The sequence below is a fragment of the Delphinus delphis genome, chromosome 5 (genome assembly GCF_949987515.2).
Source record: "Delphinus delphis chromosome 5, mDelDel1.2, whole genome shotgun sequence".
NCBI classification, from domain to species: Eukaryota; Metazoa; Chordata; class Mammalia; order Artiodactyla; family Delphinidae; genus Delphinus; species Delphinus delphis.
The window spans coordinates 96,336,432-96,362,454 of NC_082687.1; the positions used below are offsets into that span (position 1 = coordinate 96,336,432).

The window sequence follows — 26,023 nt, forward strand, 5'->3', positions numbered from 1 at the left end:
ACTTCAGTTATTTCTAATCCCAGAAACAACAATGGCCACGTCTGACAGTGACAAAGCGACAACTGAGTGCCCTTAAGGGCAAGAACGACTCCTCTACCCGACCGGTCTGTGGAGTCATTTGGGGTGCTGCTCTTGACTAAGTGGCTTCCAAACTGTTCTCCTGCCCTCCCAGAGAACCTGTCAGCCTCTGAGATTCCCTAGAACATGTATTTCCAGCAAGAGTTGTATTCAGCTGTTGCAGCTGAAGTCAGTGGTTGATACGTGTGTACAACACGTGTTAGTTTTCTCTTCTCTGCAAGTCTGCATGGTGTATCAAGATTTTAAATGTTGTTTCACACTTACATCCCTTATTAAGAATCACAAATTTCACTATGTCATCACATAGACTCTTGGAAAGTCTCAAGTGAGTTTTCTTAACAGAAGAAAGGTGTGTCATCATGTGATTCTCCAAGCTGAGATTCTTCTTGGAAAGCAAACAGCACTATTCCTTCTTTGATGTCTCTGAGGACAAAGAGGAATGGGTGAGGGTTTTCAGGTCTTCAACAGACTGAGTTTGGACTCCTCTGGGCACCTATTCCAGCCTCCCCCACTCACGAGACATACCCAGGATGATCCTCTCTTCCAGTTGCCCAACTCACTTGACCTTGGGGTGGGGTAGGTGAGAGGATGTGTTGCCTTTAGAAGCCCATCTCCAGCTTGTTTAATTCTTGCTCCAAACCCATAGATAATTTTTGCAGGTTTTTTCCCAGCTCCACTGAGGTATGATTGACAAATAAATATATATTTGAGGTATACAATGTGATGTTTTGGTATATGTATACATTATGAAATGATTATCACAATTAATCTAATTAACATATTCATCATCTCACATAGTTATGTGTGTGTGTGTGTGTGTGTGTGTGTGTGTGTGTGTGTGTGGTGAAAAAACTTGAGATCTACTCTCTTAGAAAATTTCAAATACACAACACAGTATTGTTAACCTTCTTCACCATGTTGTACACTAGGTCTCCAGAGCTTATTCATCTTATAACCAAAACTTCACAACACCCTTTTACCAGCATCTCCCAGTTTCCCCCACCTGCCAGGCCCTGGTAACCACCATTCTATTTGCTGTTACTATTGATATAAAGTTGACTTTCTTAGATTCCGCATATAAGTGAGGTCAAACAGTATTTGCAGACACAATTGTTGTTAAAAGAATGATTCCACAAAGTCCTTTATTACTCATTTATTATTTTTACAGTATAACTCATTTATATCTGTTATAAATATATTCCAAACTGGAGATTCACAGATGTTAATGAACTTGCTCACTGGGTCACTTGTCTCTTAATCCCACTACCTTGTGCTGTTTGCGCTTTGACTAAAGGATGAAAAAGGCAATGTGAACCCATGTGAATGAAGTTCAAGGATAAATGCTGTCAGGGACCAATTCCAACCCTTCTGTGCTTTGTGTGTGTGATCCGAGGGCCAGCCAACCACTGCCTCTCAGGGTAGCAACTGACTCCCTGATGGATTGATAAAAAACACATATTAAAATGATGACTCATGTAGTAAAAATAAATTGCTTCATTATTTTTAAAAAACTGTGAGAAAAATGTTAGGTTAACGTTGCATTTATAAAATGCCTCTTAAAGTTATACTCTAGGTTTAACATTTTACTTCATACAATTTTAATTTGCCATACAGAACATTTACCTATATACATAAGTACTTGCCTTTTAAAAACCCACAAAAACAGAGTCATTCTGTGCAGTACAGATTCTACCTGAGATGCTCGAGTCACAGTCTTAGGAGTTGTTCTCAGGAGGAATGGGATGCCAGGAAGTAAGTCAACATGGCTCCTGCTGCACCCTTTCCATCGGGGAGTGTGCACTTCTGGGTTGAGCTTGTTTCCAACAAGGGCTAAAATGCACAGACAGCTGTCAAGCCAAAGAAAGAATGTGTTTTGCCAAAATATTTGATATATACTTGGCCTTGTCTGCCAGGTCTATAAGAGACACAGATGTGACATGAAACAGAACAACATAATCAGTGACATGGGGCTAAAGAAAGACCCACTGAATGTGGCATCACTGTGGATTGAGAGACACTGTTTTTTGTAACACAAAAGTGTGTGTACACATACACACAGTTATACATACATATGTATGTATGTGTATCCTTTCAAGTATCAGAACTGTATTTGTAAGTGTGCCTCAAATATTATGAGGTCATTAACCATTACAGAAGGAAAATAGAGAGCCTTTAGGAGTTGGAAAAGCCTTTGAGTGAGTATGATGGTGGGTACCAGTTGGCATAGTAAGAGGATTTCCTAGAGCAAACAAGAATAAAGTGGGGAGACAGGGCATAGCAGGTTTATGAGTGACGCCAAAATATGAACCCAGAAGTGTCTGACTCCAAAATTTATGCTGTTTTCAACAAACCTAGTGGGTTCCCTGAAGGATTCTCAAATTAGCTTATTAATTCTTCACTCAATGCATCTATGTTTTAACCAAAAAACTAGAAAATCTCCAGATGTTTAAAAACTAAGCAACACATTTTGAAATAACAATTAAATCAGAAAATATTTTTAACTAAATGATAATGAAAAGAGACATATCCAAACATTTTAAGAGCTGCAGCTAAAGTAGCACTCAGAGAAAAATTTATAGTGTTAAAATGTACATATAAGAAAAGAAAATGTACTGAAAAATCAGTGATCTAAACCTCCATCTTAAGAAGCTGAATAAAGAAACCCAAAGAGATTAGAAGGAATATCTATATGTCTAATAATAAAGAGAAAAGCAAAACCCAAATAAGTAGAAAGAGAAAATCAACAAAGTTAAAGGTTGGTTCTTTGAAAGAGTAGTAAAAATGATAATCCCCGAGCAAGACTAATCAAGTAAAATTCAAGTGAGAAATAAATTGTCACATCAAGAACAAATATATATATTTTAACTGCCTCCTACATAAATAAGACACTGAGAATGAGGAGGAGAAGGAAGAGGAAGAGGACAAAAAAAGTATCTGTTTTGAAGCCATCTAGAAAATCACATTTCAGATTCTATTGTATTTAATTTAATCCAACATGCATTTATTGGAAGAGAACATAAGGGCTGTCCATCTGGTTTTATCAGTCTAGAAAGATAGAGCACATGAATTTTGGAGTTGAATAAAGCTGAGTTCAAATTCATTCTCTACCTTGAACTAAATGTATGATTTTGGGAAAAGTATATAAATTCTCTGAACTTCCTTTTTCTCATTTGACAAATGGGAGATAATAATATCAACCTCATAGGGCTATCGGAAGGATTAGAGGTAAAGCACCAAGCATGTGGGTAGCTTATACCTTACAGAATATTTTTCCCAACATGACCCATAACCATGGCATTTATAGTTTATCTGTAGGAAGGGTACAAAAATATATCCTGAAACAAGGTCATTCATTTGGAAATGTAACCTTTTCTGAAAAGTCTGGGCATTTACTTTTCTTGACCTGCCAATAAGAGAGGCTTGGAGTGGTCATTCTTCAAGGGAAAGGATGTTACCAACATATTAATAACATAAAGCATCATATGAAAATTAAACTGAAATAATATAAAATTTCCACTCTAATGTTATACAGTAATTAATCTTTCTTGATTATTAGGAGATCGAAATAAAAACTATGCCAATAACATAAGTTATTTTAAGACTCTAGAGGAAAAGGCTCCCATCTCCAGTGTTGATATTATGACAGAGAATTCCCCCAAATCCTCAGCTTTCCACGAGCGTGTCTCCTGAGTCGTGCATTTTGATGTATACTGCAGGGCCTCAACCACGCAGACTGGCTCATCTGCAAGATGAATCCCCAGGCTTTTTCACACACTGAAGGAACTTGCCAGAGCTATGACGAGAAAGGAAAAAAGGAGATCAAGAGGCAGTACAATACACCTATGGTCAACTCACCAATGAAAGAAGCCCCTTTGTTAACGACAAAACTACGCATCGACCACTTAGCATCCACCCAAGTTTCTTTCCTGCACTGACAACAAGGAGAAAGGTCAAGTCCAAGAGTGAATGACTGAAAGTACAGCCCAACTTAGCTTCATTTCACTTGTAAAGCCATAGAAATAAATAACTGATGTTTGAAGATAATATGTGGAGATGAAAATGTCTGGCTCACACAAGTCACAGATATGTGCTATGAATGTCAGCTGAGAGTCAGGAAGCAGCAGAAGCAGCAACCTAAGAGGAGGGACCTCCATATTTTCTGTTGAGGATTTGCTTTCTCTTCAAAAACTTCCTGAGGAAGTGTTGGGTCTAAGCGTCAGGCAGCAAGAGGTCATAGACTCTCTGGGAGATGGCTGGCGGCCATCAGCAAAAGGACCACAATCCTTGGCACAGAAAGAATCCTAGGTAAGTATTACCAGGTGAAGGACTCTTGCTTTCATAAAAATCAAATAACAAAGCCACAGGGTCCAATGGGAGTGGTTAGCACATGGAGGAGAGAGGTGGAGAGCAGGGTAAGTGGTTCCTTAAATTGCAGCTGAATCTGATTTTGCTAAATGTGAGTCAAGAGAGAGAGCGAGAGGCTTAGAAGCAGCTACCAGTACCCCTGTTTCTAGGATAGGCCATCTCAGGCTCATCTCTAGCCAACTGTCATGACCAGTTGGGTATAGTGGCTCTAAGTAGAGAGTCAAGCCATCCTCACCAATACAGTGATCTGAGATTCCCCACATGAATACATTCTAGGAGGGAAAAGTATCTTCTTCCTTAAGGAAATAATGCTTCAGAAAAGGAATCTTTAGAGGACTATTTAGGATTTTCGAAGCCACCTTTGCTTTACAGTAAATGAAGAGAATAGGAAGACATTGCTTAATTAGTTTCTCATTTATTGGGAAGTCAATTTTGGTAAAGGAGCAGCAATTGTGCTGTTAAGATAATCTCTCTCCAATAATATATAAATATCCACATCCAATGTTCCAGTAAAATGGAAACACTTGTGATATGTTGGATAACACATTGAGGATAGAGACAGAGTATCTTGAAATAACATAAAAGGAGAAATGCACCTTTAGGGTTTTTTAATATGCCACTAGGGCACACTAGCCAGAAAAAGCAATCTGACTATTTGCTTTTTTTTTGGGGGGGGGGCGGGGGTGTACACGGGCCTCTCACTGTTGTGGCCTCTCCCGTTGCGGAGCACAGGCTCAGGACGCGCAGGCTCAGCGGCCATGGCTCATGGGCCCAGAAGCTCCGTGGCATGTGGGATCTTCCCGGACCCGGGCACAAACCCATGTCCCCTGCATCGGCAGGCGGACTCTCAACCACTACGCCACCAGGGAAGCCTTATTTGCTATTTTTAAAGTAATCCAAAAAGTAGTATTTTAAAACATATCTTAAGAAAAACATATCTTAAGAAATTCTGGGGACATCCCTGGTGGCGCAATGGTTGGGAATCCGCCCGCCAATGCAGGGGACACGGGTTCGATCCCTGGTCCGGGAACATCCTACATGCCACAGAGCAACTAAGCCCATGCACCACAACTACTGAGCCTGCTCTCTACAGCCCATGAACCACAAATACTGAAGCTCGCACGCCTAGAGCCCATGCTCTGCAACAAGAGAAGCCACCATAGCGAGAAGCCCATGCAAGGAGGGAGCCCGCACACAACAACGAAGACCCAATGCAGACAAAAATTTAAAAAATAAAAAATAGGGCTTCCCTGATGGCGCAGTGGTTGAGAGTCCGCCTGCCGATGCAGGGGACACGGGTTCGTGCCCCAGTCCAGGAAGATCCCACATGCCGCGGAGCAGCTGGGCCTGTGAGTCATGGCCACTGAGCCTGTGCTTCTGGAGCCTGTGCTCCGCAACGGGAGAGGCCACAACAGTGAGAGGCCGGCGTACCGCAAAAAAGAGTTGCCATTTAAAAAAGTAAATAAATAAATAAATAAAAATTTTAAAAAAGAAAATCTGTGTATATTTTATAAAACTGAGTGTGTGTATGGAAAAAATGACTTTAAGGATATACAGCCATATGTTAATCGTGTTTGTCTCTGAGTAGTGGGATTTATTAAAAGGTAATAGAATCAGTAGAAGGTCTAATCCATGTAAATGTAATTACAATTCTGTTTGCTTATTAAAAAAATCACACTGAAACAGCGGGACAAATTTGGTTAAATTGGAAAGTATGTTTGGGATGGAGTGATTTAGACTACAGTCTACATCTATATCCATGACATTCACTTTGGGCTCCCCTAGAGACAAGCAGCTTGCAAAGCCACAGAACTCTTAGACACAACAAGGGCTCCTGGTAATTCAAGGAGGCATGCCGAGTATATCATGACCTCATGGTTGGAGAAAAACAACAGGGATTTCAAATATGATCCCCAAGTTTAAGGTCACATGAGCTGGTGCTCTGAGTGACAGGTGCTGACTTACGAATCACGTCTTCCTAGGTGGGCCACTATACAAGTCCATGTGGGAAGGTATGCTTAATTATTCTTCCCAGGTGGAGGATGAATGAGCTTACCCAGAGCCTGTAGTTTGGGCCATTCATAAAAAAATGGGGAATGCTAAATGTAAGAAAAGAGATAAAACAGTGTTGGGGACGACTCATCTACATTCCCCCATCTTGTCCTAGGTTTTAGCATTCCATTTTCTCAATGCAAAGTATCTTTGAGTAACTTAACCTGGTCAGATGTTTGCCATGTTTCTTTTATAGTTGTTCCTTTGTTCTGTTTGTTTTCCCATCTAACTGCTGTAGAAGGCTTCTGTTATTTTCTGGCAGTTTCCAGAGAGAAGCCAGCTGACTGATGGGGAATTCAGGTCATTTGAGAGACAAAGGCCTCACTGAATGTTCTTTGAATCTGTCCTTCTGTTTTTCTGACACGGTTGGTGGGAAAGGGAGGTGATAGAGAAGTGATGGGAAAAGTATCCTAACGTTTCAGCTTCTACATTCCTTAAGAAAAGTTTTCTCTCTGCATCTGTCTTGTTCCAAGCTATCACATATGGGAAAATTTCCAAAGATGCTTTTAGCAAAGATCCCTGTCTATATGAAGTATTGGCCACAACTTCTTAAAAATAGTGAGGGGAGAGGGGTCCCAGTTTTGATAACAGGGTTGCAGGTGACTTTAAAAATATATACCTATCTGTAATTTAAACTTTTCTCCAATAAACATGTATTACTGGTAAGTATTTTTTTTAAGATTTTACATTTTTTCATTAGAAAATGATAAAGCTTGGTAAACTGCCATTTGGCAACTTACCAAGTGTTAGGCGTCTACACTGAGACCCAACTAAAGAAACCTCACCTGCAAAATTATGCCAAGTCACAAGGATTTTATAAATCCTTTGTATATGGCAAAACGTGCTTCTACTCCTCTGAAAGCTAGGAGTTGTGGGTCAGGCCTCTCATGTGGGAAACCAGGAAAGATACCCTCAAAGTCTGGGTCAGCTTTACAGGAAAATAACTGCTTGAGTCAGGTGTGGAAGGAAGAGAAAGAGGAGGGAAGGTGGACAGCAGGAGGCCACTGGCTGGAAACACCTTCTGGGCTGAGCTGGGGGAAGAGCAGAGTTCACCATAGGTCACCACCCAGATCACCATCAAGGCCCAAGGGAAGATGCCTGTGGATGGCAAGACAGCCATTTTTTCTTCAAGAAGACATCAATTACCTGTAGTTATCCTGGCAAGTAAATTTGATATTCCTTTGCCTTATAATCTGTCTCAGATCATTTATGGAGGAACCCGAGCAGGAGTCACTGGGGAAAAAAAAGAAGAAAGTGTTAAAATAGCAAGAGCTCACAAACATTTCCTGAGTCTCTTGGTTTCTTCCAGGTAGCAGGCCCTGGTCAAGGCCCTGGGGTAAAGAGGTGAAGCAGAGGTAGCTTCTAAGAGCTCACAGGTCAGCAGTGGAGCCAAAGGTATGAACTACGTCGATACCTACCATGGAAATAAAATTAAGAGACTGTTGGAATGGGGTAAATGTAGAGTAAGGCCCCATTCATTTCCTGAGCCAGTCCTTTCTCAATGCATTTCTGTGACTGTGGACTCTTTCATGGACTGATTCCTGAAATAACCCTGAGAATATATGGGTACAAGGTAGTAACATATACCTGGGAGATTTTCCAAGGTCATGGATCACCCAAGCCTGTAGCGTATGAACCTTCATTGGATTCAAGTTATGGACTTCCACACGTCCAAAAGTGCTAAGATGGGAGAGACAAAGAACATTGTTAACCCCAGACTAAATTTTTCAGGCATCCACAGCCCCTGTGAAAAGCCAACAGGCGGGGTGCCATTGGTTAGAACTTACCCTTTGGAAGTGATCCATGATTTGCATTAAAATCAGGCATCTTTACTCATTCAGTGTGACCCTAAATGAGTAAGATTCTCAAAAGAAGATTCTTAATCTGTACATTGATGTTGATTCTTTAAGTACTTGCTATTCCAAGAGTGGGCCTTAGACCAACGTAATGAGCTCATTAGACCTGCAGAATCTCTGCCCACCACCACCTGCTGAATCAGAACCTGCAGCCGAACAATCGCCAGGTGATCTACTCACTCTCTGAGTTTGAGAAGCACATCGTTGAAAGACCCCGATGTCCTGCTCTAACCCCAGCCTTAAACTCTTCCCATTAGTCTCTACCACTCCTGTTACAAGTACTTGGATCCCTAATATCAGATTACAAAATTCTGGAATGTTAACACTTGTACCCAAAAACCTACAAGGTTGGGGTCAGAAGAAGATAGAAGGACGAATGTTTCTTGGTGGAATTAAACATTGAAAGAGGAGAGAAGGAAAATTAATTTGGGGCACGTGGAGTGCCTGGGGCACATTAATACATGCTCCCTCCTCTCAATCAGACTTATCCGGGGAAAGACTGAAGAAGAGAGACTGGAAAGGTAATCAACGTGGTAAAAACTGTAAGTACGGAAGGGGGTTAGAGAAGGAAGGCATGAGTGTGACCAGAGTCAGTGGTTAAAGGAGTGGATGTGGAATCTAGAAAAATGGTACAGATAAACTTATTTGCAAAGCAGAAATAGAGTCACAGAAGTAGAGAACAAACTTATGGTTACCAAGCGGGGGAAGGTGGGGTGGGACGAACTGGGAGATTGGGACTGACATATATACACTACTATGTATAAAATAGATAACTAATGAGAACCTACTGTATAGCACAGGGAACTCTACTCAGTGCTCTGTGGCGACCTAAATGGGAAGGAAATCTAAAAAAGAGTGGGTATATTTATATGTATAACTGATTCACTTTGCTGTACAGCAGAAACTAACACAACATTGTAAAGCAACTATACTCTAAGAAAAATTAATTAAAAATATGGAATTTCCTTAGTGGCGCAGTGGTTAAGAATCCGCCTGCCAAGACAGGGGACGTGGGTTTGAGCCCTGGTCCGGGAAGATCCTACATGCCGTGGAGCAACTAAGCCTGTGTGCCACAACTACTGAGCCTGCACTCTAGAGCCTGCGAGCCACAGCTACTGAGCCCACATGCCACAACTACTGAAGCCTGCGTGCCTAGAGCCCGTGCCCCACAACAAGAGAAGCCACCGCAATGAGAAGCACATGCACCATAACGAAGAGTAGCCCCCGTTCGCCGCAACTAGGGAAAGCCCGCGCAGCAACGAAGACCCAACACAGCCAAAAATAAATTAAATTATTTTTAAAAATTAATTAAAAAATAAAAAACAAAGGAGAGGACAATAACTGATACTCATCCAGCACTTTCTCTGTCAGGCACAGGGCTCAGCATTTTCATATATTATCCCAGTTAATCTTCATATCACCAGCACCTCCTCAGGTACATACATACTACAGGGGCCCTGCTAAGGTCACATAGGTGAGATGTCATGACCTCTGGAGTCCCCGCTTTTAACCACTACAATAAACCACTGACACTGTCTGCAAAGAGGTAATGAAGGTCAAACGCCCAGCAGAGCTCCTACTGTTCCCAATAGTAGACTTACTGCTGACTTGGGATTCATACAGTCCAGGGAGGAGAGAGGAGTCGGGCAGATCTTCGTGGATGGTGAGACTTTAGACAGAAGGAAGGAGGGGCCGGGTCATATGGGGGAGCAGCGTGAACAAAGGTGGAAAATGGGCAGGATGGAGTGTCATGGGAGAGAGCTGAGAAGATTATAGCAGGCGTCGTAAAGCCAAGAGGAGGAGCTGGACACATGCAAGGACCATTAGGACTTTTGGAGGATTTTAAACAATGGAGAAACCAGACAAAAGTGTTGACTTCGAAAGACAAAGCTCACCATAGAATACAAACATTTTACCTTTTTCAGCCCGGATTCAGTACTGGCCTTCAACATGAAAAGCATATTCTTCTAAAGATGAAGTGGCCAATAGGAGACTGTGCTAACCCTTACAAATAGGATGCAAAGAAATAAGTACCTCTTTCTATCAAAGGCGTTACTGATGGATCCATTGAGCACCACCTGGACCACACCACAGGCATTTTCTGCAAACTTAAGAACAGAAACACCATTCCTCAGCATGCAAACTTAAGTGCCACGCCCCAGCACTTCCATCCCAAACAGCTCTTAGCATCATCTGGTGAAGGAGGAACGGCCTGTATGGCTCTAGCTTGGTCAGGCCAGATCTGTGTAATTTTCATCCCAAGCCATTGGAGGGATTATGCTTCCCATGAGGGTTTTCTGGAAGCAGTTGCTCCAATCTGTGTCTGAACAATGAAGTTCAGCATCATCACTGCTAAATTGGTGGTTCAGAAGGTGGAAGTCCAGGGACCCTCCTGGCAGTCCAGGGGTTAAGACTCAGTGCTTCCAATGCAGCAGGTGTGGGTTCGATCCCTGGTCAGGGAATTAAGATCCTACATGCCACGTAGTGTGGCCAAAAAAAAAAGAAATAAAAGGTGGAAGTCCAGATGAGTAACAGCAACATAATCACTGAAGGAGGAAGGTAAAAGCACTTTCTTGGGGCCACGCACTGTAGACACTGCACATTTCATTTAGCGGGAGCAGAGCAGACACGTAAGGAGTAAAAGAAATGAAGAAAGAAAAAAGAAAACGCCAAGAAAAAAGAAACTGTGGAGAGATGGTGACACTGAAGCCTGCAATGGCATAAAGAGAAACGGGGAATGGATGAGTGTATATTTTTGAGCAAGGGGTTTTATTCCGCTGGAATCTTCCCTAGGCACTGGGGGAAAGCAGGATGAACAAAACTAAGCAATATACTTGTTTCCTCCAGGAGGCCTATCCAGGTCCCTGGGACTAGCTCAGGTCTCCTTCACACATGATACAACTATACCGCATCGTGAGGTTGAGCTTAACGCGGGGTTAGCCACCAGTACTGAGAGTTCTGTGAGAGCTGTGAGCCTGGCTGTCCCGCTCGCCACTGCAGCGCTGGAGCCTCGCAGCTAGGGCACAGCACAGAGTGGGCGCCCAGGGAGAATCCACGCATGGAGAAGAGGCAAGGGAAAGGGGAGGCAAGAAGTCCAAATACTCTGCGATGGAGAGTATGGAAGAACCCAGGACAACAGAAGCCAAGTCCTGAAGGATGAATCGGATTCTGCCTGGTAGAGGTCGAGGCAGACGCAAACCAAAAGGCCCAGGAGCTTGCGAGAGGAGTGATGTTTGGGGGAAAACTTCGGTGGATGCTGAAGCTAGGTAGATGAGTTAGTTCACAGAGGGCCATGAACGCTTTGCCAAGGAATCCAGCCTTTACTCTGCAGGAGATAAAACACTACTGAACAATTTGAAAGGGAATTGTGAAAACCCTGTGCGGTGTCGGTCTTTCTCCTGGGGGTGATGAGCAGAGAACAGAGGCCCGATTACTATCAGTCACAAGTGCTAACCCAACAGATGGGTGCCAAGCACTAACCCTGTCCTATGTAAGTCTCAACAGCCCCCGCAGAGTAAATCTTGGGTGAGTTTGCCCCAAGGTCACGTCACTTGGAAGCAAGGAAATGAGCTGGTGGGGGGGTTGAGGGGGGACGGAGGGGGCGGGGGGATCCGAACCACCAAGCAGCACTGCCTCTGGTGTCAGAAAAAGAAAAGATCAAGTCGGATGAAAGAAGCCCATTTACATCCATCTATCTATGAGAACTTGGCCAAGATAAAGGTTCAGTCCCAGGGGAGCTCACAATGGTAGAACACCTTCCTTCATTTTCCTGTGCTCCTGGCCCCAAGGACAGTGTGAGGAACACAAGTAGGTGCTTGTCACATACAAAATGTGACTTGGCTTTCAACGTTTTCAGCAACAGCACTGCCACCAAACAGATCACAGACTGATAACATACATAGAAACTATTCTCAGAAAAAGCAAACAAACAACGACAACCAAAAACTCTGCAGGGCCTCTGATTTTCACAGCACGTAGTAGGTACTCTACAAATATTTGTTAAAGGAATGCATTCAGGTAAACCATACTAGGGTTTACCTGAATCTCCTTAAGGTAGGTGAGACTCTCAGCTCTGCTACTCACTAGCCCATTGACTTTGAATGAGTCACTTAACCTCTTAAGTTTCCTCACCTGGAACATGGACATTTGTACCTTCTCGTGCCACCTGTTGTGATGACTAAACAAAATGACGCAGGTGACACAACTGGCCCAGGACTTGTCATGAACAGGCACTTAACATATGTGAGTTCTCACTTCGCCCAGCTCCTCCGATGTCTGAGTTTAATTTTGGAGAATTCTAAGTAGTGTAGTTTCATTTTCTCCCGTGTTTCCCATTCATTTCTTTCCTTTCTTCCTTTCTTTCCCTTTTTTCCCCTAGTCCGCTTAAAATAAGCAACTTACAAGAAAAATAAATATGTACAAAGGCAGCTTAGAGTGAGGTCAGAAACAGATAGCCGGGAGGATGGTATTTCCCAGCCTGGATTCTGGATCTGGAGTCAGACAATTTGGATAAACACCTAGATCTGCCACTTACTGTGTACATTTAGTAGAAGGCTTATTTACCTGCACCTCCATTTTGTCACCTAGGAAATGGACGTGATACTCATGGTGCCTACTTCATAGGGTCCCGGTGAGGATAAAAGATTTTAATCCATGTAAAGACCTGAGGACTGTGCCTGGCACACAGTAAACGGTCTGCAAATGTAGATCATTAAGACTGTCCCAGGAACCTAAGATTGGCCAATACCAGGATCAGAGGATTTAAAAAACCCATAGATGGGCAACCAAAGCCAAAAAATGGATAAGAGCAAGAAGTCTTCAAATAAAGCTCAGCGACCTTCCACGAATGCCCACAAATTACACATGAAAATATTCTAGCATGTGCTTATGAACATTTTTCTGAGGAAAGAATACTAAACTTCTGTTTCTAAAATGACCTGTGACCCAAAGTGCATTAAAACCAACCACTTACTGGATGACCTCTTAAGCTCTTTGGTCTCCAAGATTCTAGAATTTCACTTGTGGTACTTACCCTTTTGGACACCAAGTCCCAGAATACAGAAACAAAGTTGTTGCTGCAGTCTTCCTTCCAGTGTGGACAAGATTGATAGTTCATTTCTAAAAGACATAGTTTACAGAAAAGTAATTAAAGTGGAAAAGAAAAGGTATAATTGATCTCTGTTCTTCGCGGGCTATTGGATCCCAGTGGAGCTGCTTTCCGGTGGCATCCCCGCCAAGATGGAGGATGGAAAATGGACACATCTCAACCCAATTTAACTAAGTGCCCCCTGAATCCCTTCCAAGTCCTTACCTTACCCTCCAAATCCCAGACAGGAACACAGTGACCAGCTTTGAGTCATCATTCTGGGAAATTACAGCAAAAGTTCATCTGACAGAGACAAGCCCCCCTGTATTATTTCCGCTTCCAGGAAGAATTAGAGATAATTTTCTCCCCCACCACCTTCTGTCTCCACACCCTTAGGCTCAGATGCCCTCAGAGTCTTTCTACACTCGCCCCATCCAGACAGGCTTAGCTGTCAGTGAGGAACCACAGACATAAGGCACGAACACATAGTTTCTGTGATACTTCTTCCAAGGATATCTGCTTTAACGCACCAGCATTTATTTTTTTTTAATTTTTTTATCAAGGTATAATTGACAAATCAAATTGTAAGATAATTAAATGGTACAGTGTAATGATTTGATATGCATATACATTGTGAAAAGATTCTCCATCAAGTTAATTAATATGTCTATCACCTCATATTCTTTTTTTTTTTTTGATGAGAACTTTGAAGTTCTACTCTCTTAGCAAATTTCAATTACACAATACACAGTTAACAGTTATAGTCACCATGTTACACCTTAGATCCTCAGATCTTATCTGTCTTATAAATGAAAATTTGTACCCTTTTACCAACTTCTCCTTATTTCCTCCACTTTCCAGCCTCTGGAAACCACTTATCTACTCTGTCTTTATGAGTTCCACCTTTTTTTTTTGGATTCCACATATAAGTGATACCATGCAGTATCTGTCTTTTTCTGTCTGATTTATTTCACTTAGCATAAAGTTCTCCAGTTTCACAGTGTTGTCACAAATTATGGGATTTCCTTCTTTTTAAAGGTTGAATAATATTCCATTGTGTGTGTGTATTTACATATATATACGTACATATATATGTACGTACATATATATATACATATATATGTGTGTATATATATATATGTATATATATATATATATATATCACATTTGCTTTATCCATTGCATTTGACTACACAAACATTTATTGAGTGTTAGGCTCTGGAGATAGAGAGATGAATTAGATAAAGTCCCTGCCTTCAGAGGTCACATAATCTACTATAATCAAATAATTCAGAGAAAGAGCAACTTGGGTTGGGGGTGGTGTGCAGCACCATGTGGGAAGGTTGACGTTGAACTTGGTTTTGAAGGATGAATAGAAGTCTTCAGACAGACGCGCTAGAGAAAGGGGCTCCGTGCCGAGAGAGCATGTGCAAAGGCACCGGGTTTAGATTTGTACCGCCAGAGTAGAAGGGATAAGGAGGGGATAGATGGAAGATGAGGCATATGAAAGACAAAGGCCAGACCAGGCCAAGGAATTCCGACTGTATCTTAGAGGCAAACAGAGCTATTTGGGTTTTAAGTAAGAGACAGAAACAATTCCATTATGGTATCCAGACGGAGGCTGACATAAAGGGGTCAGGGGTGAGCAGTTAGGATCCGACAACAGTCCAGCAAGAAAGGAGGGGGCATTAGTGATCTGGATTCAGGCAATTGTAACAGCCACAAGAAAGAAAGGATGAACTGCTAGGTAAATGACTAGGTTGGTGACAGATTGGGTATGCCAGAGGAGGATGGAGTGAGAATGAAGGCAGAGTCTGGGATTGTCTCACCTCAACTTTGCCTCATCCAGCAGGTAGGGGAAGTGTGGGGTGAGAAGCCCTGGAACCCTCTCTTGGTGTCCCAGAGGTCAGGCATGCAGCAGCCACCTATTTCTGCTGTGGGTACGCGTACAGCTGACCCTGCACAAATACCCATCTTTCTACTTCCACTTTGTTATAGGTTGAATCGTGTACCCCCAAAAGATATGTTGAAGTCCTAACCCCCAGTACCTGGGAACGTGATCTTTTTTTTGGAAAAGGGTGTTTGCAGATGTAATCAGGTCAAAATGAGATCATTAGGGTGGGTGGGTCCTAATCCAGTAAGACTGCTCTACTTATAAGAAAGGGAAGTTTGGTCACAGAGACAGACAAGCACAAGACGCACAGGGAGAAGACAGCCATGTGAAGATGGAGGCAGGGACTGGCGTGAACCAAGGAACACCAAGGGTTGCCAGCAAACACCAGAAGCTAGAAGAGGCCAAGGACTCTCCCCTGGAGCCTTCAGAGAGAGCACAGCCCAGCCAACACCTTGATCTAGGACTTCTAGCCTCCAGAACCATGAGAAAATAAGTTTCTATTGTTTTAATGCCACCCAATATGTGGTACCTCATTACGGCAGCCACAGGAAACTAATATAACCACAGACGTGGGCTTGACTGCCAGTGACCAGAAAGAAATTTCTAGATCAGAAACACTTCCGGGGATGAGGAAGTAATCCTGGGACTTTTTATAATAATTAAATGCATTAAAAACAAAACAGCACAAATTAGAAAAAAAAATCCATGTACAGATGTAAATAATTACTGCAGAGTCAAAAGATAAATTTGAATCATCTCCAATAGATGCAAAACTGTTGACGATGATGAAATGAACATAATTTTGTAAGGTGCTACAAGGGTGCCCCTGTTCATAGGTTTTCATGAACATAAAGCTCTTTTATCTTCACAACCATATCTGGAGAGAAGTCTCTGAGTTTCACCTACCCTCTCCCCACAAGGATGCTTCCCCTTGCCACCTGCCCATTAAATAAAATTTGAACATCACAGAGAAAAAGAAGGGAGAGAAATTTTACAATAAAGTAAGATAAATTAAGTATATAAAAAAAGCAGAATAAGAAGTTAAAAAAAGGGAGAGATTAGAAGCTTATAACAGAAACTATGACTTTCATAATAAAACAAGTAAACAAGGCAAAACCAAGGTAGAAAAAAATTAAGGAAAAATTGTTTAAGCCAGACAATAGAACAATTAAAATATAAAAATTAGGAACCAGAAAGACAGCAAATAAAATAAGGAAAAGAGGTTAAAATCAATAAAAATTGAGGCCAAAGGAGAAGGAAGTAGACAGAATAAAACAACCTATACAGGATTCAGTTGAATAGAAAGCAAAAATAAAGAACTCTGAAAGGTAAACTGATGAGAAATAGATTTCTTTATTTCTCCAATCTTTTCTAAGAAAAAGCTGACGTGGTATATTGAAAAATAAAACTAAAAGCAAAGTTTACAGGAAATACATTTAAGCTAAAAGGGTTAAATGAATGACCTTGAAAAGCTAACTTGCAGTAAGGGAAATTTAAAAAGGAAAGCAAGAAATATGGTAAAAACTATAAAAGTTAACCAAAAAGAAAAAGAGTAAATGGAGAGATATATTTATATGCCATATTTCTAGGTGCAAAGAGTCTGGATTAAAGATTAATTGAAAAGTTACAAAATAAAAACACTGGATGAAAATATAGAAAACTCTCCAATCTTGAGTAAGAAAAATTTAAGCAAAATATGGAACCCAACAGCCAAATAGGAAAGGATAGACAGATTTGTTGCATTTCTGTGTGGCAAAAGACAATATAAACAGTATTAGAAAAGAAACAGAAACTGAGAAAAATAGATTTGCCACCTTTGTGCCAGAAAACAGGCAGGATGACACGTGGTTAAGAACACGAGTTCTACAGCCAGTAATCGTGGGTCTCTCCCAGCTCTGCCACTCACTAGCCGGCACCTTACTTAACAGCCCTGTGCCTCAGACTCCTCCTTTGTACAATGAGATCATCACAGGGGCTGTGAAGGATTAAATGGGTGAATATTCATACAGCACATAGAACAACGGCCCATAAGTAGTAGCTACTATTGTTAATTTATATTGAACTTCTATAAATAAGAAAATAATAGACATCCCAATAAAAAGGATTAATATATATGAACTGCCAGTTTACAATAGAAATAAATATCCACCATTAAATATACAAATATACTCAGCTTCACAGCAAAAGAAATGCAAAAATGAGCCGAGGTATTATTTCTTTATCAAAATGGCAAGACATTTTAAAGTATTATTGTCCAGTGTTGGTGAGGGTCTGGGTAAACAGATTATCTCATATATTTTGAGAGTATAAATTGTTACCAATTTGTCACTTTCCACCACAATTTATTCCACACTGAAATTCCACCCGTAGTCATTTATCTTTCAGAAATACTTCCACAAGCATGCCTGTGTGTGTGTGCACTCATGTGCGTGTACAAAAGCGCTCCTTGCGATGGTGGTTGTAACAGCAAAAACATCTGAAAAACCTAAGTGTGCAGCAATCGGAGGTTGTTCAGATAAATTATGATATGTCCATAGAGCACATAAGATGAGGCCTTTTCAAAAGATATGGTTGTATTTATACCTACTAATTTTAAATGAATAAAGCAAATTGCAAAACAGTATGTGTACATTTCAAGTATACAGACTGTCCCCGACTTGCGATGCTTGGGTTTAGGATTTTTCAACTTTTTGACAGTGTGAAAGCGATATGCATTCAGTAGAAACCATAATTTGACTTTTGAATTTTGATCTTTTCTCAGAGTGGTGATATGGGGTCTGATCCTCTCTCGTGGTGCTGGGCAGCGGCAGTGAGCCACAGCTCCCAGGCAGCCACGCCAGCCAGCGGGTAAATAACCAAGACACATACGACCACTCTACACCCAGACAACCATTCTGCTTTTCACCTTCAGTACAGTATTCAACAAATAACACAAGCTATTCAACACCTTATAAAATAGGCTTTGCGTTAGGTGACTTTGCCCAACTAGAGGCTAATGGAAGTGTTCTGAGCACATTTAAGGTAGGCTAGGCTAAGCTACGATGTTCAGTACGCTAGGTGGATTAAACGCATTCCTGACTTATGATATTTTCAATTTATGATGGGTTTATGGGGACATAAGGAAGATCTGTATGTATTTATGTGAGCACAGGGAAATGCAGGGTATGTACCAAATTGTTGACAACAGTCCCCCTTTGGGAAGGAGCATGAAAATTGAGGAGTGGGGGAACTGGAATTTTTGCTTTTTACTTTGATGCATTTCTGTATATGCAAGTATTTTTCGATTAGGAGTACATCTTGGGCTTCCCTGGTGGTGCAGTGGTTGAGAATCCGCCTGCCGATGCAGGAGACGTGGGTTCGTGCCCCAGTCCGGGAAGATCCCACATGCCGTGGAGCGGCTGGGCCTGTGAGCCATGGCCGCTGAGCCTGCGCGTCCAGAGCCTGTGCTCCGCAACGGGAGAGGCCACAACAGTGAGAGGCCCGCGTACCGCAAAAAAAAAAAAAAAAGAGTACATCTTTTTTGTAATTGGAAATAATGCAAATCTGGGTTGAAGAAGCTACTACAATAAGTTTTTTTAAATAGTCAAAAGCAATAAAAATAAGAATAAAACTATATAAAGTAAAAATATCCACATTATAAATAAAAAGAGAAAAAAAGAAGTGAAATGAGCTCAATCAGGCTTTCTCAGTAGAAAACATCTCCCCACAGTGAGGTGTTCTGGGTCTTTCTGGGCAAGGAAGGTGACTTCTGATCAATGGCAAAGCCACACACTGGCCCTAGACCCAGAGAAGCCCAGCATGTGGTCCCTATGGCTGTTCTGTGGAACAAGGACTTTGGCCTGGTTGCCTCAGAGTCCTCATTCTGTTCTAGAATTCTTTGGTCCTGAATGATGCCCTTATAGAAAGTAAAACACCAACAATTCAGAAGCAGGCTACTCTTGCACTCAGAAAGGAGGGAATCAGGAAGCATGAACAGCCCTAAACTCTAAAGTCAATTTTTCTAGAAAACATGAGTTGGTCTACAGAATTCTGTTTTACATGAGCCTGAGTTGTCATTAAGGGTATAGATGCCATCAGGGTGGGCTCCTGTGGCTCCTTCCTCCACACTTATCTTCTGGAATCCCTAGCAGAGCTCAGGGCTCCTGCACCCTGCACGTCCCCAGGCGACCCCAAGTGGACCAGATCCTCACCATAAGAGCCTGCAACTCCGCACCAGTTAAGGTCATCTGCAATGTAACCCATCAGTGTGTCTTCCAGGGTGAACAGATCTCGCTGGACCTTCGTGTACTGGTGCGCCAGCTCCTTGCTTTTGCTCCAAAAGACTGTCTAAGAGAGAATAAAGACAATCTATTATTGAGATCAATTTACTAAGTCAAAAAAACTCCACCGAATTTGCATCTTTTTAAATGAAAGAAAACATAGGAAACATCAGAATAAATCACCTATAGTAAGAGTAGGTGTTGCGGGTTTCACGGATCTCTGTGTGTGAGAATGAGAGAGAGTACATGTGTGGAGGGTGTGTGTGTGTGTGTGTGTGTGTGTGTGTGTGTGTGTGTTCTCTAGGTCATGATGTAAAGTGAAGTTATTATTCTGGATTGCAGGGAAAAAAGTCTCAAAGCCACTGATCAAAATCTTATAATAAACCTAAGCTCCAAACACATCTGGGGGAGGCATTAGGTAGTCCCAAATTCTTAAAGTTCTCAGCAAAACAATTTTTTCTAAGTGCTATTTTCTGGGAGAAGTGCCCTTTGATTCTTAAACAGCTCCATAACCCCTGCTTTTTTCCCCGAAATTCCCCTATCCCCTTACAAAAAAAGGAAAAGAACAAATATAGTGAGTTTTTGCAGGGTCCCTTGTAAAGGTGCAGAAAGTCAAATTTCAGAACAATCTTCTGCTCCATGGATCTATTCATTCTTAGTAGGAGGCAGTGGAGGTTTGAAGCCGGGGCCCTGGAGTCATGCTGCCTTATGAAACCCAGCATCACTGCTCACTGGCTGTCTGACCTTGGACAGCCAAAGAATTGCTAAGTCTCACATTCCCAATCTGTAAAAGGTATTGATAATAATTGTAAGGAAGTCCTGAGATGCTGAGATGAAATGAGACAGTGCAAATAAGGTGTTTGTCCCGTGTCTGTGGGCAGTCACTTATTCAGCCAGTGTCCCCTGGTGATGATTTACCAGCAGCTACTCTGTGTTGGGCTTTGGGCTTGGTGTACACCCCGGAGTTCCATAGTCGCTCCAGCTCTAACAATGGGAGGAGACTGTAATGTGTGGCTGTCTTAAGGGCTTCGTGAAGATGATTTGGGGCACATTGAATTTTCACTTTAAACACTGACTTTAGAAAGGATGCACTCCATTACAGACCTTTTCCAGTATAATTAATGTATTAAAACCCAGGCCTCTATGGCTCTAAATCTTGGGCCATTTACATTTCAACTGGTCACTTTCAAGACCATCAAACTTGAGTAATCACTGGTCACCTAAACTTGCCACGCCTCAGTTTTCTCTCTGGTGAAATGGGATTGCTGATGTCTGACCTACCTATTCCACAAGTTGACTGTGAAAACCTAACAGAATAAAGGTTCAGAAAGTCATTTGGAAGCAAAAAAAGGCCCTCAGCAGATGCAAAATGGCATTGTCCTCATCATCATCATCGGAGGTCAGGGAGAGTTTTGCAGTTCTATAAGGTGGATTATTTTTGTTTGGATTGGGTTGGGGTTTGTGTTAGGTTTGTTTTGCCTGATTTTTGGCCGACTCTCCTTTCCTCTTTCTCTGTCCCCAGTTCTCTCTCCAGTCCCCAGATGTTCTAAATCCCAATGACATCCTGGTCTCCCAATGGACCCCAAGCTCCCTCCCTGCCAACCATGCCTACATCCTAATAAACAGATTTTCCTCTTCCCTCATCCTGGTCAAAATGTAGTCCCATGACCTCTTCCCTTTGACTTTTATCTTCAGTTTTCAAACCCATAACTTGACCCAGTTACCTTGTCACAAGGCACCATTTGATTCACCAGCTTCATCAGTGGGCGGTAGTCTTCCTCTGTCGCACTGCAGGGGTCCTTAGAGATAAATGCATTCCTGAATGCCTCCCTGATCTTTTGGCAGTCTCTATCTCTGTGAGATAAAACATGGGAAATAAAATAAAAGATGAATAATTAGATTTCAAACATATGTTTAGAGCATAATTACCCCCCAAAAATATCTGTGTGCCAGGTGGTTCATATACACCATCACGTCTCATGTGTACAAGAGTTTTATGAGATGAGCATCACCCTCCCTGCCCTACAAGGTCCCTGCACTCGTGGGGCTTACTCTCTGGTTATACAAACAAGCAGATACGCTAACGAAATAAGTATGGATTATGATAAGTATGCAGGAAATCAGTGGGGAATATTGAAGCAATGACCACTGGTCTGGAGAGGGCTCCCTGAGACTAAATGTTGAGAAGGAGTGCATTCCAGACAGAGGGTGTCACAAGTGCAAAGGCCCTGAGGCAGAAAAGAACTTGCTGATTTTGAGGAAGTGAGAAAAGAACAAAGGGAGCGGTGGTGAGAAATCAACAAAAATAATCAGTCTTTCAGACAAGGAAACGATTTCAAATTTTACCTAATTACCATGGGAAGGCAGTGGATAGGTTTAAGCATGGAAGTGACCTCATCTGATTTTGGGTTTTGAAAAAGTCACTCTGAGAAACTCCGTGCCAGCCCCAAAGATGGAGCAAAGTCTCTGAAATAGGAATTCCAACCCCATGTCCTCTCCGAACAGCCCCTGGCAGTGAAAAGGCAGGCTGGCAAAGCAGCAGAGATGGACGGGAGGGAGGGATGCTGGAGAAGATTGCAGCTGGACCTTCCCTTCTGTGTCTGTGTTAACTAGTGCACCTGAGCCCATCATTTCCTGGGGAGAAGGAAGTGGGTTTCCACTGGGAGTGCTCAGACATGGTTATCAGGACAAACTCCAGCCTTTGGACCCGGCATCCCAAATACAGTACCAGGTCAGGCAGCTAAACCTGGGGGAGTAAAGACGAGCCCCTCATTTTCTATTCCCTCTGAGCCTGCTCTGGCCCTGCAGGGCACAAACAAAGCAGCCATTCCAGAGGGTCTTTTGCCTTCCCAACTCAGGCTGGCCAAGTCGAGTGGATTATTCCTCCTGATAAGCCAGGGAATCAGAGGATACCTGTGAGACACAGGGCCTTACACCAAAGCCACCCTGTGTATGTTGGAGACTCATCTTCTCAGTCCAAAATAGCTGCTCCAGTTCCGGCCATCATGACTACATTGCAGCCAGCAGGAAAGGTTAGGGAACAAGAAAGGAGGAGAAGGAAGAGAAGGGAGAAGTAACCGCAGCAATGGCCATGTGCCAGCTGCCTTTTAAGGACACGTGCTAGAAGATGTTCTTGCTATTTGCTCTTATCATATTTGCTAAAATGTAGTCATGGGCACACTTCGCTACAAGGCAAGATGAGAAAGGCAGCCTTTAATGTTGATGGCCATTCCACATCAAAATGTACAGTTTTACCACAATGAGATATCACCTCACACCTGTCAGAATGGCTATCATCAAAAAGAACACAAACAACAAATGTTGGTGAGGGTGTGGAGAAAAGGGAACCATCCTACACTGTTGGTGGGAATATACATTGGTGCAGCCACTGCAGAAAACAGTACGGAGGTTTCTCAAAAAACTAAAAATAGGACTACAGTATGATGCAGCAATTCCACTTCTGGGGATATATCTGAAAAAAATCAAAAACACTAATTTGAAAAGATACATGCACCCCAGTGTTCATAGCAGCATTATTTACAAGTTCCAAGATATGGAAGGCCCTAAGCGTCCATCAACAGATGAATGGATAAAGAAGATGTGGTGTATACATACATACACAATGGAATGTTACTCAGCCATGAACATGAATGAAATTTTGCCATTTGGAGCCATATGAATGGACTTGGAAGGCATTATGCTAAGTGAAGTAAGTCAGACAGAGAAAGACGAATACTGTATGATCTCACTTATAAGTGGAAGCTAAAAAATGCAACAAACGAGTGAATACAACAGAAAAGAAGCAGACCCACAGATACAGAGGATAAACTAGTGGTTACCAGTGGGGTGGAGGGACAGGCAATATAGGGGTGGGGGAGTGGGAGGTACAAACTATTGGATGTAAGGTAGACTCCAGGATGTATTGTACAACATGGGGATATAGCCAATATTTTATAATAACTGTACATGGAAAGCGACCTTTAAAATTTGTATAGAAAATTAAAATAAGAAAAATCCCAAAAATTTAGAATAAAAAAATCATGAAAGCACAGTTTTAATTCTAGAGAAGGGACTGGCCTGCAGGCTCTGTCCCAGGAAGGTACCACCATTGTCCCATTTTACTGATAAAGAGGAAACTTTAAGGCTGTGAATTTAACCAATGTGCCCGAGGTAACATGATCGGTAAGTGGTAAAGCGGGATTGGACCCCAAATCTGTGGGTGCCTCCCACATGGCTACAGCCTTACCGGGCAGGCTATTAAACTGTTCCAGCCTGTTGTCTTCATCTGTAAGAGGGAGATAAGAATACTTCATGCCTGGGAAGTTTTGGAGGATTAAATGAGATAACACTTGGCTTGTCCCCCGGGCCCCCGGTTCTTTCATGGACGCCCCTCCCCTTCCCCAGCATGCATGGGACCGTTCACCTGCGTCACTGCTGACCTGTGAAAGCTCTGCTGGGAAACCATTATCCACCTGGCTCTGCCCATACATTATATATGTGAGAGAAAAACGTTCTTACATAATGTACTTCGACATCAAAGTTTACGGGGCACCATCACGGGAAGTTTAGAGCAAAGGTGTTTGGAGGCTGTTTTACTTTAGAAGACCATGTTTTACTTCAATTCATGTAATGCAGTGGCCCTCACAGGAATTTCCTGTTCTGATCCCAACTCCCTCGTAAACTCTTCTGCCTCCCTCCTCAGCCACAAAGAGTGGAAGAGGAGAGACATCTCCTTGATGTGGAAGGACAAGAGAATTTTCCACCACAAAAAAACTGGCAGTTCAGTGAAATCACCACGCGCTGGGCACCTACCATACAACAGATGCTTTCACCACCAAAAACGGGAGAACTCACAGATCTCCGAGAAGATTTTTGTGCTTTTTAGGTATATAGATGCCTTCAAGACACATTACCTTAAGAATACCAGAAACCCCAGGTTAAAAATTAAAAGTTTTTATGCTTTTTAGGTATATAGACCCCTTCAAGACACATTACCTTAAGAATTCAAGAAACCCCAGGTTAAAAATTAAAGTTTCTTGTTTAGAAGGAGCAGAGTTTAGAACATCAGAGTTGAAACAGATCTTGGAAGAGTTTATAACTCATCCATCTTTCCTTTCACTGTCTGAGACCAGAGCCTCCTACATGCCCCAAAAGTGAGAGGAAATGGGGAGAGGTTATGAGAAGGTTGGGGACAGGCTTTATGAAGCCACTTTTCATCCTTAAAATCTGGAGTGGGGGGTAATAAATTTGGAGTTTGGGATTAAAATATACACACTACTAGAAATAAAATAGATAACCAACAGGGACCTACTGTATAGCACAGGGGACTATACTCAATATCTTGTGATAACCTATAATGGAAAAGAATCTAAAAAAGAATATATATCTATACATATATAAACAATCGCTTTACTGTATACTTGATACTAACACGACATTGAAAATCAGCTATATTTCAACAAAAATTTTTAAAAAATCAAAAGTAAACATTTCACCGTGGATGAGCAATAAGGATTTTAATTGGTAGATAGGTAGAAAGATAGATGGATGGAAAGAAAGATAGAGGGAATTCCCTGGCGGGCCAGTGGTTAGGACTCCACACTTCCACTGCAGGGGGCACGGGATTGATCCCTGGTCAGCGAACTAAGATCCCGCATTCAACGCTGCACAGACAAAAAAAAAAGAGAAAGAAAGAAATATAGATAGATAAAAATAAAAAGAAATTAGGACGGAGGGTACAGAGATGTCCGCAGTACTCATTCATACATGTCATTGCAGACATGGGTCTCAAGTTCACAAGTGTGGCTGGAAAAATGTGAGCCCTTAATTTAGTTATTTTTATTTGCAAAGCCCACGGTCCTCATTTTTGTCCCCCCGGGTAGAGCACTCTTCCATCAAATCAAATGGCAGACAAGCAAAAGCTGTTTCGAGTGAGCAGGCTGGTTTCAAGGAAACAGAGGGCCTCAGGATCCCTGCGTCCTGCGGGGATGGAAGCAGATGTCTCTAGCTAAAGAGGCAGCGTGGGAGAAGTAAGAACCATTTCTGAGAGTTCAGTATCGCTCTTCTCTTCAATAGCTCCTCTGTTCCAAAATTAGAGGCTTTAATTGTGACACTTCTAGGGCGGCCTACCCTTCACTGTGAAGGGAATTGTCAGCCCAGCGGGCTGTTCCTGAGAACTCAGGCCATGCCTGTGGCCCCTACACATGGTCACCTGGCCCAGAGGGTTGTTGGGCGTCACCGGGTCTTGTGAACTCTGGCCGCACATGAGGATCCCCTGGAGAGCTTTGGTAAACACACAGTGCCTGGCTCTGGACCAACCAAGGCAGGGTGAGGGAAGGGGAAGAGAGCAGAACCTGTAATTTTCCAAAAGCTTCTCATTCCCACCTCCTCCCAGACCCCTGGAAACAGCCCTCCTACTTCCTGTCTCAATGAA

General features: G+C 42.3%; 1 protein-coding gene across 1 annotated transcript in view; it reads right to left on the reverse strand.

Moving 5' to 3' along the window:
• Nucleotides 1-1,216: 1,216 nt before the first annotated feature.
• Nucleotides 1,217-26,023, reverse strand: part of CD38 (CD38 molecule) — a 40,378-nt gene continuing 15,571 nt past the window's right edge. Inside the window, exons 2-8 of the mRNA XM_060011787.1 lie at nt 21,315-21,444; nt 19,522-19,657; nt 13,384-13,469; nt 10,386-10,459; nt 8,083-8,175; nt 7,642-7,728; nt 1,217-3,871 (exon numbers count right to left, since the gene is read on the reverse strand). Of these exons, the coding sequence (XP_059867770.1) occupies nt 3,817-3,871; nt 7,642-7,728; nt 8,083-8,175; nt 10,386-10,459; nt 13,384-13,469; nt 19,522-19,657; nt 21,315-21,444 (661 nt within the window). The 3' untranslated portion in view covers nt 1,217-3,816. The remainder of the gene's footprint in view (nt 3,872-7,641; nt 7,729-8,082; nt 8,176-10,385; nt 10,460-13,383; nt 13,470-19,521; nt 19,658-21,314; nt 21,445-26,023) is intronic.